This window comes from Gymnoscopelus microlampas (genome assembly GCF_963454915.1).
Source record: "Gymnoscopelus microlampas genome assembly, chromosome: 22".
In the NCBI taxonomy this organism is placed as follows: Eukaryota; Metazoa; Chordata; class Actinopteri; order Myctophiformes; family Myctophidae; genus Gymnoscopelus; species Gymnoscopelus microlampas.
In genome coordinates, this window is record NC_139959.1 from 39,217,079 (window position 1) to 39,233,079 (window position 16,001).

Here is a 16,001-nt window from a genome sequence, read left to right on the forward strand (position 1 = left end):
ACGGTGACGGTGCCACGCCGTCCACTTCCAAGCAGCAAAAGCTGGATTTTACTTCTCCACAAAAACTTGTGACACAGACTGAACTAAACGGTATGATAGGCAGGTATGTAATTGAGAACATGTTGCCGATATCAACAGTTGAGTCAGACTCCTTCAGAGCCATCATAGCTAAAATACCTACAAGAGGGGGGGGGGGCAGTACGCCAGACAGAAGGACGTTCTCAAAATACATAGACGCAGAGTATGTAAAAATGAACGCAGAGATCAGAAAGATTCTTGACGAGTTAGACTATGTGTCTACTACTGCAGACATTTGGACTGCACATAACAAAAGTTATCTTGGCGTAACTGCGCACTGGATACATCCACACAGCCTGGAACGAAGGAAAGCAGCCCTAGCATGCAGACGTTTCAAGGGCCGTCATACACATGACAGTATTGCAACCGATCTAGACAATATTCATTCCTCATTTGGTATTTCCCACAAAATAACAGCTACCGTCACGGACAATGGTTCTAATTTTGTTAAAGCCTTCAAAGTCTACCAGCCAGTTGTTGAGGAGGATGACGACTCTGGCGATGATGAAGATGAGGTGACTTTTATGAATGTTACTGATGTCTTAAACAGTGGTGATGCTGATGATGTCGGCGATGATGTTGTGATCACCTTGCCACCGCATCATAGATGTGCATCGCACACGTTAAACCTGATTTCATGTAATGATGTTGAAAAGTGGCTACAGTCAAAACCAGAAGTGAAAGCTACCTACAGAAATGCAACAGCAAAATGCACAGGGTTATGGAACAAGGCTAGCCGTTCCACAGTGGCTGCAGAGACTGTTGAGAATCTCATAGCAAAGAAGCTGCTTGTTCCTTGCACCACCAGATGGAACTCATTCTATGATGCTTTAGCTCGAATCTGCGAGATCCCTATGACTGAGCTGAACACCCTCTCCTCCAAGTTCGGGGTGAAAGCAATCACAGAACGGGATCTGATCCTCAGGGAGTATTGTGCGGTCATGAAGCCACTGACAAAAGCCTTAGACATTCTTCAGGGCGAAGATAACTGTTTCCATGGCACACTCCTACCCGCATTGGAGAAGTTGATATCCAAGACCCTGGACTTGAAGAGTGGCCTGCAAATCCTCATCAACCTTCCAGAGGCAGTTGTCACGGTAAGAACTGGTATCTTAAATACATTGAATACATCCGTACTTTATGAGAAAAAAATATTTATATTTTAGCTTATTGTGTGTGTGTGTGTGTGTGTGTGTGTGTGTGTGTGTGTGTGTGTGTGTGTGTGTGTGTGTGTGTGTGTGTGTGTGTGTGTGTGTGTGTGTGTGTGTCCAGTTGTCTTAAGTTCTGAGACAGTTTGTGTATTTAATTCACACTAGTGTTATTTCTCCCTCATGGCAAAGGTTATTATGTGTAAGTAATAAGTACCTGTCTATGCTGTTCTACTCTATGCACCTGGCTTGTGAAACCTGCTCCCAAAAAACAATCCAAATTCTTTGACATATTACAACCTTTTTACGCAAATAGTTACTTTTCCTAGTAACTAGTTACTTTTACAATAGAGTAATTCAATTACTAACTCAGTTACCTTTTTGGAGAAGTAACTAGTAACTATAACTAATTACTTTTTTAAAGTAATTAGCCCAACACTGATTCTTACTGACTAGACGATCAATCCTCCACAAATAGCGTGTTGTTTGGATGACCTTTTTGTTCACTTTTTCGGCGTGTTTGTTACCGGAGAGGTTTGCCTCCAAGATAGAACCCAGGTAGGTAATTTCCTCCTTTCTTGTGATAACATCATCACCCACTTTGATCGTGAAACTCTCAGCCTTGCTAAGGTAGGACTGGACCCAAAGAGGATGGATACAGTTTTACCCAGGTGTAATGAAAGTTTGTTGTCGGAGAGCCAGATGCAGATCTTGTTGAATTCAGTGCTGAGAGTTTTCCCAACCTGCAGCCTGTCCCTGTCCGAGACCAGCTATTGGAATCCTGAATGTTGTGTTGCTATTTCTTCATTGGAATTCTGAAAAGTATCATTTTTATTTCATTTCAAATGCATTTAGTTAGACTTATGTAAGCGCCCTCGATGTAAACAATGAAGTGGATTGGTTTCAACGGGTGTCTTTATTTTTCTTGGAAGCACCATGGATCAACACCGTTAAAACTATGAAAAAATAGAGAATAAATACTTTTACAAATGTATCAAATATTTCATAGTTTCATTCAACAATAAAAGCAGTGCATTTGAATGAATTACTTCAGTACAATTCAACAATAAAATACTTTATAGTCGATTGTAATTAAGTGATTCAATATAAGTAAAGTCATTTAACATAGAAACCCAAGCAGACATAAAGCAAAATGCACCATAACCAAAGTATCATAGACCCAAACAAAACAAACAAAAGTAATTGAGTCCAAAGTAAATAACAAATGAAAACCCAAAACAAACAATCCTATACCTTGTGTGTGTGTGAAGCCAGCTGGTTTAAGTGCGTGCCGGTGCGGTGGCAGGACGTTTCAAAATAAAAGGTAAACCAAATGTACAGGAAGTGTCAAAATAAAGGTATCGCAAAATAAGCAAAATAATAACAAATTAACTTCAAACTAAAGAAACAATTGAAGTTAAAAGGAATCAAGTGTCACAGGCACTTACAACTTATGTTAACTTTATAAACTTAAATAAAAATACATTGGACATAAAAAAGACAATAGAATGTTAATACTAGTCATTAAGCTACTAATATAGACTGAAGTAAATAAAGCGGGCCATGTTTACATGTTAGGAATCATAACAGCTGAAATCAATAATATATCACTATTCTGATATTAACCTACTGGCCACATTAAGTGAAGGTGTGGGCCGCATGTGGCCCCCGGGCCGCCAGTTGCCCATGTATGACCTAATAGTCCAGGGGCCAACACTGATATTTTCACAAATTGGTACCACCTAAGGTGACCGTAAAGTTTTTGTATTTTTGTCTTCCTACATGTCTCTAGTTTATATTTTGGTATGATAACCCTTCCAATCTTGTAGCTTAATGGCAGTTATCACTACCTACCGGCTAATGTATCCGGTAGGAGACACAAAGTAGAATCTTTGTGTCTCCTACCGGAAATACACCCAGGCATCAAATTATTGCGACAAAAAACAAAATATATCCATGTATTCAAGGCTTCATGAGGTGTGCAATTGATAACTTCTCAGATTTTTGGTGTTTGCAAAAAGACTGCTTTCCATAAGCTTGTAAAAGTTGACCCTCCTTCGGTCTAGGGTGGTCATAGCTGAATGGGTAGAGAGTCCCCCTGGGAAACTTAAAGGAGGAGTTCACCCAAAAAATGATTTATTTTCGATCAATTGCACACCCCATGAAGCCTTGAATACATGGATATATTTCGTTTTTTGTCGCAATAATTTGATGCCTGGGTGTATTTCCTGTAGGAGACACAAAGATTCTACTTTGTGTCTCCTACAGGATACATTAGCCGGTAGGTAGTGATAACTGCCATTAAGCTACAAGATTGGAAGGGTTATCATACCAAAATATAAACTAGAGACATGCATGTAGGAAGACAAAAATACAAAAACTTTACGGTCACCTTAGGTGGTACCAAAATATGGCTTGTAGTAAGGTAAACATCTGAAAATCTGGGAACTAAATCGTTACCAAGACATTTCTTCACCAATGTGTTTCTAAGGTGTCTAATAACATGTACTAAAAGTTTGAAATTCAACTCCTGGGGGAAACCTTTCAAAAAACTGCTCAAAGTCGGGGTACCAATAACCGATTTTCGAAAAATCGAAAGTGCTTAAATTGGACTTAAGTAACTTGTGAGGGGTCAAACTAATGGTTTTTCATTATTCTGAGTTGATTGCTAGCATTTATTTTTCACTACAACCACTCCTTAGTGGAAAAAATTGACACGCCCACTTTTCATTTACATATAAAGTTGCATTTATTTCAATTAGTTGCACAATTATCCGAGCAAATGCTAATCCACCCTCTCAAATGCTTTAGCAGTCTGAGTATTCATCAAAACCATCATGAAGGGCATTCTTGCAGGTAATGCCTTTACAGACTCCACAAGCTGAGATGCACTTGACGCCATTCTTCTTGCAGCTGCATCTCCGGTTGCTGCAATCTAATGTAGAGGGCATGCGACAACACCTCCAGCAGCTCCACCAGCTCCACCAGCTCCACCTGCGGGTCGGCGACATGGGAGGCGGCTCGCAACGTGAGCAGGAGCAGCGTCGAGGAGGAGATGAGGAGACCATGGTGGGGAGTGGTGCCAGACTCCAGAGGGAGCCACCTTTTCACCGGGAACCCAGGCTGCCACTATCTCCACATGAGGACACTGACGAGTTGGTGAGCGCCTTTGAGCCAGTTGCCATGTATGGTATGCCGTCATCACAGATGAGGGGGCAGTTGCCTTGTTCCCCTGCTCACCGGTAGCACAGAGTGCTGAAGATTTTAATGGACATGAAGGCCTGAACTACAAGTAAATGAACTACAAGCAAATGAACTACAACGAAGTGATGAGAACTACAATGTGCGAAGAGTCCCCCATAGCTTTGAGGAGGGGGGTAATTATTCATATTTATATGAGTGCCCTCCTCTATTGGCCTGAGGGGAGGAATGGTGTGACTGTGTGTCCCTGAGCCTGTTCCAAGAACCCGGAGGATTGAGGGGCTTGGAGAGGAGGGAGGTAATGTAACAGAGAGGACCTCTGTTACAAATATTGCACATGTATTTTAACCCTGAGTTGACTTAATTGCACTGCATATTGGCACTTTAGTAATTTGCACAACGTGTTTTGCACAGTCATTATTTTATTGTTGAATACATTGATTTGTTCCCTGATGACTGAGATGGCCACTCAGCCAACGAGTTCCACCTGGGGAGACTAAAGTGTGACAATTAGGATGGACAAGTGTAATGTGTGTAATAAGTGCAATAGAGACTAGGTGCAATATGGTTGAGGTGCAATGTAAGTTTTATTGTTGAGGTCTGATTGAATGCCTAACAATTGCCTGTGTGTGTCAGCATGATTGGGCTGGACCATATCAGGATAGCAGAGGGGGGTTATGATGTGCTGGTGTGAGTGGGAAATGATGTTGTAGTGTGAAGAAGGAATCTGTGTAGTTAGTGAGACTTGTAATACTTGTGTTTTAAGGCTATTTATATTCATGTATTTACTGTATGTTTAGTTAGGTATTTATAATATGTTTTAGAAACACCCCTATGACTGGTGCAGTCAAATGGTTTAGTCCATGCTCATTAGTGCCAGCTGGCTATAAAAGGCTGCTGCCATTTCACCAGAGCAGAGAATTGAGAGATGAGGGTGAGAAGCCAAATGCTAACAGGTCTGGGTGTTGTCTCCTAAATGTCTGTCATGTTTTGTGAATAAATACACCTACGGGTTAAACCCTACTTCAGGCCTCTGTACTGATTCCAGCCGCTAAGACGGGCATCTTAACAATTGGTGTCAGAAGCGGGATCCACGTCGCAGTACAGAGGCCAAATCAAGTGGTGTAATGAAGGAAGATCGGCAGGAGCCACCAGAGAAGGAAGCAGCCGGAGACCAGCAGAAGGATGGGGAGGCATATTGTCGGAAGCAGCAACGCAGAAGAGAGGGGTGGAAAGCTAGACACCACCATGTCAATGTGGAAACAATGATTGAAAGTTATCTATGTTGGTTGTGGTGAATAAACACACCGTCTGGTTCAACTCTATACCATGCCTCTGTACTAATTCTGTACTAAAAGTCGGGCATCCTAACAATTGGTTAGAGGACCAATTGTGAAGAGGACCGCCTTAGCGGCTGGAATCAGTACAGAGGCCTGGAGTAGGGTTTAACCCGTAGGTGTATTTATTCACAAAACATGACAGACATTTAGGAGAAAACACCCAGACCTGGTAGCATTTGGCTTCTCACCCTCATCTCTCAATTCTCTGCTCTGGTGAAATGGCAGCAGCCTTTTATAGCCAGCTGGCACTAATGAGCATGGACTAAACCATTTGACTGCACCAGTCATAGGGGTGTTTCTAAAACATATAATAAATACCTAGCTAAACATACAGTAAATACATGAATATAAATAGCCTTAAAACACAAGTATTACAAGTCTCACTAACTACACAGATTCCTTCTTCACACTACAACATCCTTTCCCACTCACACCAGCACATCATAACCCCCCTCTGCTATCCTGATATGGTCCAGCCCAATCATGCTGACACACACAGGCAATTGTTAGGCATTCAATCAGACCTCAACAATAAAACTTACATTGCACCTCAACCATATTGCACCTAGTCTCTATTGCACTTATTACACACATCACACTTTAGTCTCCCCAGGTGGAACTCGTTGGCTGAGTGGCCATCTCAGTCATCAGGGAACAAATCAATGTATTCAACAATAAAATAATGACTGTGCAAAATACGTTGTGCAAATTACTAAAGTGCCAATATACTGTGCAATTAAGTCAACTCAGGGTTAAAATACATTAAACTTCCTCACTTTGAATGCCAATCAACTATACAGCAATCATCGCCAAACAGAAACTAGGCCTATTTATCATGTTAAACAATTTTTAAAAATGTTATGTTTTAATTTACATGTACCCTGCAGGGTATGTGTGAGTAGGGGGCATTGGGGGGGGGGGGGGGGGGGTGAACGATGGTCAGGAAAAGTTTTTTTCACTAGGGAGTGGTCTTGGTGAAAAAGAATTTTCAGCTCAGAATCATGAAAAATCCCTAGTTTGACCCCTCACAGGTTACTCAAGTCCAATGTAAGCACTTTCGATTTTTCGAAAATCGGTTATTGGTACCCCGACTTTGAGCAGTTTTTTTTAAAGGTTTCCCCCAGGAGTTGAATTTCAAACTTTTAGTACATGTTAGTAGACACCTTTAGAAACACATTGGTGAAGAAATTTCTTGGTAACGATTTAGTTCCCAGATTTGCCAAATATCAGACAAAATGCCCTTACTAATAACATTGTGTTGCAAATTAAACTTTTTCATAGATTTCATAGATGGATTCATAGACTTAATAGTTTGACAGCAACTATCGTATATTGGATTCATGTTAATGTGTATTTTCAGACACTGAACCACGTAAACCATCGATACTTAGTAACCTTGACCTTTCGCTCTGTACTTGGACCGCTCTTTTTCCTCTACACCATGCCTCTTTTTTTGAAAATTGCCAATCTATGCAGCGCGAGGCGTGTGAGCTTGTAGATTGGCTATTTTTTTTGCCAATTGCTCTCCTCAGAATTGGATGCTACTGTAGGGTTCAACTGGTTAATGTAAAAAACGATATCCTATCACACATCACAAGATTTGGCGGCCCAACCTGTAGTAAGTCTGAGGACCCCCTCGGGCAGGGGTGATGCAACTTTGATGCAACTTTATGAACATAAATACAAATACATTGGAGATAAAAAAGACAATATAATTGTAATACTAGTCATTAACCCATTAAGACCTGAGGCCAATTAAAAATGTTTTGTAATCCTAAAATGAGTGAGAAATACTGTAGGAGCCATACGTACGATTTCTGCTGTTTCTCATTTTTTGATGACATCACTCCGTCTGCGGGGCGCGGTCAAGGCCAAGCACTGCGTCTGCGGGCCGCGGTCAAGGCCAAGCGTTACCAAGGTACTTAACAGGGTCAGTAATCAAGCGCAGGTGTTGCTTGTGGCAGAGGCACACAGTGTGTTTCAGAGGACTGTTGGGCTTCCCTTGCGTTTTAGGTTAATTGTATTTATCATTTTGTATGCTTAAGTGACGACCAAGTGACAGAATAAATCAGCATTTTTGTTGAACTCAATTTACGGTTTGGACTTTTTATAGAGCGCACGTCTGAACTTAATCCCTGGCTATCGGTAACCAGTAGTGCCCAAAAGTATTGGACTTTTGACACTACAAATACAACGTGTGTGTGTGTGTGTGTGTGTGTGTGTGTGTGTGTGTGTGTGTGTGTGTGTGTGTGTGTGTGTGTGTGTGTGTGTGTGTGTGTGAAGAGGGTAATTTGCGTGTGTCTCGTGCTGATGATACGTAAGAGTTGGCAGCTCTGTGATTGGCTGCTGTACGGCTTTGGAGTATGTCAATGATGGAAACAAAATACGTGAGAAAAAAAACAAACGCATAAATAATACACAGATGGATAAAGTTGTATTATATTCACACTTGTATTTACATTTTATAAACAAAATGATCTCAATCTATTCGTGAGTCATTTGACCCAACATGTCCTTTTTCCTCCTCCTGACCACGCCCCTATCCTCCTGGCCACGCCCCTATCATACCCTGTAATGGGTCACCAGAGTCAGTTTGGGTTTGGGAGGCGGAGTCTGAGCGGAAGGCGGGGCTTCTTGCGTCGGAGCGGGATCAGGCGGAGGAGCCACGTGATTGGATGATTCCTCCGCGGAGGAAGGGTTGGCGGAGCTGGGCTTGGGCGGGGCTGTAGTGGCCGCGGCGGGAACGTGCACTCCGTGGCGGGGGGTCGTGCGGACGGTCTTAGTCGCCCGCGACGACGTCTTGAAACTGGAGCCTTGCTGGAGAGCAGAGCAGCTCAGGAAGGCCTTTAAACACCTGTAGAACTACAAGCACAAAGTACTCACATTAACGATTTACTTAAGTAAAAGTATCAATACCACCATGTAGAGATACTCTGTTGTGAGTAAAAGTCCGATATTTTAAATGTACTTGAGTAAAAGTACAAAAGTATAGGCATCAACTTATTAAAGTACCAAAAGTAAAAGTACTCATTACACGAAATGTCCCATGTCACAAGTTTTCAAATGTTTTAAAAATTCTTTGAACATATTTATATGGCTGAAGAATACCAGAATCAATTGAAAAATATTTTGTATCATTATTTTCAATGAGATGTAGCCATTGTTCAGCGGCATGGAAAATGACATACAGATGTGCCACTTCAAAACTTCACACGTTACTGTTCTTTCCCTGAAAGTCCCTGAAAATGCATTTTTTCCTCCCTGTTCTGCCCTTAAAAATGCACTGTTTTGCCCCTGAAAAGAAGTTGTCACTACACACCCCCGTTTTTCCCTTCAACAGACATCCATATACATGAGAACAAAAGAATGTGTGTTGAAGAAGGTTTCAGACTCATTATGAGGCAAAAGGTGATTTGAAGAGGTCCTTGACCAGTTGCTCAAATTAATTAGCATCATAAAAGCAGTGATCATCAAAATAATTCAGCATTTTAAATGCCCTTCTTTGTCCCTCTTATTGCCCTGGGAATCCCCTGACAATTTACTGTCTTGCCGATGGCAGGACATTTGAAGTTTTGAAATGGCACATCTGTAGGGGGACATTGAAGAACGCAGAGGGGACGCATGCACGCGTGTCCAACGCACGTGCATGCGTTCCCAGCGTGTGCACGTGCGTATCTTTTATGTGTGTCTGCAGCATGATCACAGACACTTTGCTTTGCGACCGCTGTCCTTCTCTAGACCGTCTCTCTTACGCTGTCTGGGGGCCATATAGTATAATCAGGTCTTTAGTCATTGAGAGACAGAGAACAGTGTTGTTGATGCAGACATGCCCGGTGAGAGAGAGAGAGAGAGAGAGAAAGAGAAAGAGACATACAGACAGTAAATCAGGCAGACAGACAGACAGTAAATCAGACAGACAGGCAGGCAGTGAGCCCCCTGGATAAACGTAGTGTACTTAGTATACTCTCTGTAAGTTCTGCACGTATACTTAGAGTCTACTACATTCACCCAGGACACAATTACCGTTAAACAAGCCCACACGCAAAAGAATGATGCCTCGATATCACCGGTTTCTATACTGAATCAATAAAGCCTTGAAAACAGTGATATACTCCAATAAGACTAGTACCCTGGGTATCTGACGGCCGTAAGATACCCAGGGTATGTGGAGGAGAGAGAGATGATAGAGGAGATAAGAAGCTGAGGAGATAGAGATAGAGACAGAGAGGAGGATAGAGAGAGGAGGATGGAGGTGAGGTGGATGGAGAGATAGAGAGAGATAGGGGGACAGAGGTGGATAAAGGGAAGACAAGACGACAACACAGAGGATTATCCCTGAGCTCAGTAACAGATTGAGATCTCAAGCTCTGTGTTGATTTTGACAGCAAATTTTGATTTAGTCTTTTGAGTTTTTAATAAAATTCCATTTAGTTTTGGTCATATTTGGTCATTCTGAAATGTTTTAGTTTTTGTCTAGTTTTAGTCGACTAAATATCATAAGATTTTAGTCGACTAAATATACCGTTGATTTAGTCGACTAAAATGTATTTTGGTGTCGTTATGGCTGATTTTACACTTGGTTGCATGCTGAGAATAGCAAATCTACAAGCTCACAACGCGACGCGTTGTGAGCTTGTACACCCGAGCGCAACCAAACATAAAATTCATTTTTGGATCGACCCTCACTGACATTTTAGTCTAGTTTTTATTTCAATATATTTAGTCTAGTTTCAGTCATCGTAGCTTAGTTTTTATTTTGTTTTTATCAGTGAAAAAAGATAGTCAACGAACATTTTTCGTCATTTTTAGTCGACAAAATCAACACTGCCTGGGTGTAGTGTGTGTGTGTGTGTGTGTGTGTGTGTGTGTGTGTGTGTGTGTGTGTGTGTGTGTGTGTGTGTGTGTGTGTGTGTGTGTGTGTGTGTGTGTGTGTGTGAGTGTGTGTCTCTTTCTGGGTCTGTAAAAGCAGTGCACATGTATGTAGAATATGCCTGCATAGCGCTAACGTTACTGAATGTACACATGCCTTTGTTATATACGCACGGCAAGCACATGGAATCCAACATGTGATCTATTGTCCTCAGACCACAATAGGTCCATGAAACTCACTGCATGTAACATGTGATGTTAGCCTATGAATGCTTGAAGAAAGTACAATGGAACCTTCTGCAGGAGCGCAAAACCCTTAGATTTCTTTGGCTATTCAAAAATAGCAGATCTACAAGCTCATAGCGCGGCTATGAGCTTGTAGATCTGCTTTTTTGCTATTTTTGAATTGGAATCCTGAAAAGTAACATTTTTATTTAATTTCAAATGCATTTAGTTATACTTATGTTAACTTTATGAACTTGAATACAAATACATTGGACATAAAAAAAAGACAATAGAATGTTAATACTAGTCATTAAGCTACTAATATAGACTGAAGTCATTAAAGCGGACCATGTTTGCATGTTTGGAATCATAACAGCTGAAATCAATAATATATCACTATTCTGATATTAACTTGAGGGCCGCATTAAGTGAAGGTGGGGGCCGCATGTGGCCCATGTATGATCTACAGCATGTTATCTGCCCTCTCTCTCTCTCTCTCTGTCTTTCCCGTCTCTCTTTGGCAGAAACACCCAAAACGTAACCTTTAAAAAACAATGAAAAAGTAATTTATTGAAATGAACGTGATAAAGACAGAGCGAGGTGGAGGTGAAGAAGACATAGAGAGAGTCTATAGGATGTGAGTGAACAGAGAAAGGTCACAGAGATAGCTCCATCACTGCTAATCAAAACCAAAGCCAGGTTCATCCTTCTGGAGATGTTTTCTTACAAACCTAATCTACCTCCTTCCTCTCTCTGTTACTCTGACCGCCGTTTTAATTCCTTTCCTTCTCTCCTCCTACCCGTCGTCTCTGTCAGGTGGAATCATTCATTGCCATGAAACTTGAAACTGTAATTCATGCAATTCAAGTTCGTAGTATTTTTCATGGTATTACAAGTTAAATAGTTAAAAAGAGAGAGTTCATGCATAAGTGTATTTGATTTTTGGTCATTGTTTTCTGTAATGTTAGTCTATACTAAAATAGTCACTGTGTTCCAATCCTGGCAAAGACAACCCATACAGAGCAATAGCTCTGCCGCGCCACAAGGGGGCATTACACTCCAGTGAGCGCTACAGGTTTCTGTCAGTCAAAGAGAAGCCAGTACATGTATGCTGCTATGTAATGGAAGCAGACTGGACAGAAACGTGGTCTAATTGTGGGCTCAGCTGTTGTCACTATTTCTTTCTCTCCCAAAAGTATGGCACCTAACTACTCCTACATACTTTCACTTAGAAACTCCATTCAAACTGTAAAAAAAATCCAGCTTACTGTGGACATCTATGCTTGTAGGCCTACTTTTCTTTTGGAAATAATTTGTAGTTTTTTAAATATTTAACTTTAAACACCCCAAAATGTCAATGGGAAAGTCAATGTTATTTCAACTGAAAACCCCTAGAGAGAGAAGGACAGAGGAGAAATGCTCCGTGTTTTCATAAAGTCACTGTGGCCACATTTTTTACACTACAGATACTTATTTTACATCACCAAGTAAGCACAGGTCTGCTCTCCGATTTAATCCAAAGATCTAAGCTGTGTGATGTATACATCGGCTACGTTCTGAAAATTTGAGTAACTCTTATACTCAAAGTATATTTTGATGCTAAAACGTTTGTACACTATAAGCTCCAAACTCCCCCCCCGAATAAGAAATGGCAGGTAGGCTACCGGGTACCCATCAAAAATATGTAATTTCGGTTCTGCAGATCGGTTCTGCAGATCGGTTCCTAGACGCGCTAAAAGCAGTTCAAACAAAGACATTTAGTACACGCACACGCGCACACACACACACACACACACACACACACACACACACACACACACACACACACACACACACACACACACACACACACACACACACACACACACACACACACACACACACACACACACACACACACACACACACACACACACACACACACACACACACACACCCCTCCCTCTCACCTGTCGGTTCATGAATATGTAAATGATGGGGTTGATGGCGGTGGAGCTCTTGGCGAGCAGCGAGGGCACGACCCTGACCTCCGGGGTCAGGAGGCCCGGCGGGCCGAAGGTGGCGAGCAGCGCGGCCACGCCGTACGGGAGCCAGCACACCATGTAGCACCCTACCATCACTATGACCATGAGCAGCACCCTCTGTTCTCTGCGCCTGCTCATCACTGAGGATACACTGCTCACCTACAGAGAGAGAGAGAGAGAGAGACCATCACTATGACCATGAGCAGCACCCTCTGCTCTCTGCGCCTGCTCATCACTGAGGATACACTGCTCACCTACAGAGAGAGAGAGAGAGAGAGAGAGAGAGACCATCACTATGACCATGAGCAGCACCCTCTGCTCTCTGCGCCTGCTCATCACTGAGGACACACTGCTCACCTAGAGACAAAGAGAGAGAGAGAGAGAGAGAGACCATCACTTTGACCATGAGCAGCACCCTCTGCGCCTGCTCATCACTGAGGACACACTGCTCACCTAGAGACACAGAGAGAGAGAGAGAGAGAGAGAGAGAGAGAGAGAGAGAGAGAGAGAGAGAGAGAGAGAGAGAGAGAGAGAGAGAGAGGAACAATAAAGCACGGCACACAGGTGAAGGCTTAGCCCCGCCCTAAGCCCACCTTTCCCACAAACCCAGTTGTTATGAAAAATATTTATGGAATAAATAAATAAAATATATATAAATATGCAGAGGCGCATGATAAGTATATACGTCATCCCGATGAAACCGATAACATTAATAATAGCTCCGATAATATATAATATTTGTTTTGTCAATTGTCAGCTGTGATCTGCATGGATTCTCTTGGTTAGACACCATTGTGTGGAGAAGTATAACTCTCGGTTAGACACCGTTGTGTGGAGAAGTATATAACTCTCTCGCACACCGTTGCCTTTGGTTTTACTTGGGAGACAGAGCGTCTATGCATTTGTCATCAAGGCTGACACCCTTCCCTTCCTGGCCTATTACAGTTGCAAATGTGCTGGGCCAGGGTAGGTGGGGTCCCACCTTTCAAGGTGCCCACACAAGATCCGCCTACTAGTGATGCGCGGGTCGGGTTTTTTCATGACCCGCCCCGCCCCGCCCCGCCACGGAACGCAACCCGCCTCAACCCGCCCCGCAAACCCATATATAAATCTATGGCTCAACCCGCCCCGCGACCCGCGATTTTTTTTTTATTCTGTAAAATTATGGTTAGAAAATAATCCCCAAGTATATTCAAACTGTTTTATTGTTATTATTCTTATTCTTATTAGGAATAAAGACAAAACAAGAGCATGTTATTATTTTATTTTTTTTTGTGTGTGAGAGCGCGTGACCCGCTCACCCTCAGCCCGCATCATTTTCTCCGAAATTCTGACTTGACCCACCCGCGCCGCGGGTTGACCCGCGGGTCCCGCGGGTTACGGGTCAACCCGCGCATCTCTACCGCCTACCTTCTTTAGATCTCAAATGTGACCACTGCTATAAGTATAGACTGAAATGTACTCTTGGTGTGGTGTGACACTCCAAGGCCGAAGGGCCGAGGGGTGGACCTTAGGGTCCATGGGAAGCTGCTGTTTGTGTTATGCAATAAATGGGAACTAAGCAAGTAACCTCACTGCCTGGAGTGATGCCTCAATTAATTCTTCACCATTCATACACAACATCAACCTAACTACAATATGGCGTTGTTGGCAACTAAAAGCAACGGAACCTTTAAGTCTGTGGTTTCCAGATACCACACTCTCTCATCCTCTCTGTCGCACTTTAGTCTCAGGTTTCTACTATTTACTATAAGGGCCATCTTTAATCACACTCTGCAAAAGTGTGTGTGTGTGTGTGTGTGTGTGTGTGTGTGTGTGTGTGTGTGTGTGTGTGTGTGTGTGTGTGTGTGTGTGTGTGTGTGTGTGTGTGTGTGTGTGTGTGTGTGTGTGTGTGTGTGTGTGTGTGTGTGTGTGTGTGCGCGCGCGCGTGCGTGCGCGTGCGTGTGTGTGCGCGTGTGCACATGCTGTGTAAGCAGGATATTATGTTCCCACAGGTAACCTTACACCTACAGCAGGGTTAGGCAGGAAAGAATCCCTGGTCTTTCAAAACTCAAAATATCTCTTTCTCTCTCTCTCTCTCGGTATCTCTGGCAGACAGACAGACAGATAGGCAGGCAAACAGACACACACACAGACAGACAGCCAGACAGACAGACAGACAGACAGACAGACAGACAGACAGACAGACAGACAGACAGACAGACAGACAGACAGACAGACAGACAGACAGACAGACAGACAGACAGACAGTGTAATGTGAATGGTTAGGAGTCATGGATGGTCTCCAGCAGCATGATGATTAAAGTGTTCAGTGAACTGTCAGTTCAGCAACAACTCAACACATAAGAACTGTAACAGAAATATAATGTATATTCCTTTTAGGCTATATTGACTTATCGATTATTGACTATACATTTATTATTCATCTTACTTCAGTTATATTAATATATGACTGTATGCTGATGTGTCTGAATGTAATGTCCTAAGGGAAGTAAATGAGATAATATGTCTTAGCTATTCCTCTGTAGACAGCAGACCTAGACAGCAAGACGACGAGTTATAAGGTTTTATGAACGCAAGGAGAATGTTTCTCGTATCAGGTGTCTGTATTCTGGCTACAGGGCAGTGACTATGGCCTCGTCATACAGCAGTGGGCCTTCCATTCTCAGTGGATGAGGATGGAATTGATTGATTGATTGATTGATGTACTTTATTTAGTAAGACATGAGAACAGTACATGACAGTACATAACAGTACATGGAAGTACAAATTCGCAATACAAGGTCTACTAAACTGGATAGCTCATTAAGCACTGAGCTTGTTTAAGATGAGATCCCCATGCACACAAATCATATAAGAGACAGACAGATATACACACTACTATACAGAATGTCATACAATCAGTTTACAGGTTAATGGTATGCAGAGTGAAAAATATGTACACAAGAAGAAAGAGAGAGGGGGGGGTAGGGGGTAGGTTAGGTTAGGACATGGGGTAGGTTAGGACTTGGACAGGGGCCATTTTTGAATTGCAGCCTCCTGAAGGTGTATCTTTTGGGCATCTTTGAAAGTGAGTAGGGGTTTACACTCCTTTACTCCTTTTGGTAGGGCATTCC

The 16,001-nt window shown here is 42.5% G+C and overlaps 1 protein-coding gene across 1 annotated transcript in view; it reads right to left on the reverse strand.

Annotated features, from left to right (window-relative positions):
* Window positions 1-8,329: 8,329 nt before the first annotated feature.
* tmtopsb (teleost multiple tissue opsin b) overlaps window positions 8,330-16,001 on the reverse strand; it is a gene marked incomplete at both ends in the record, with an annotated part of 17,055 nt that continues 9,383 nt past the window's right edge. The window contains 2 exons of the mRNA XM_084048198.1: window positions 8,330-8,629; window positions 12,811-13,044. Of these exons, the coding sequence (XP_083904324.1) occupies window positions 8,330-8,629; window positions 12,811-13,044 (534 nt within the window). The remainder of the gene's footprint in view (window positions 8,630-12,810; window positions 13,045-16,001) is intronic.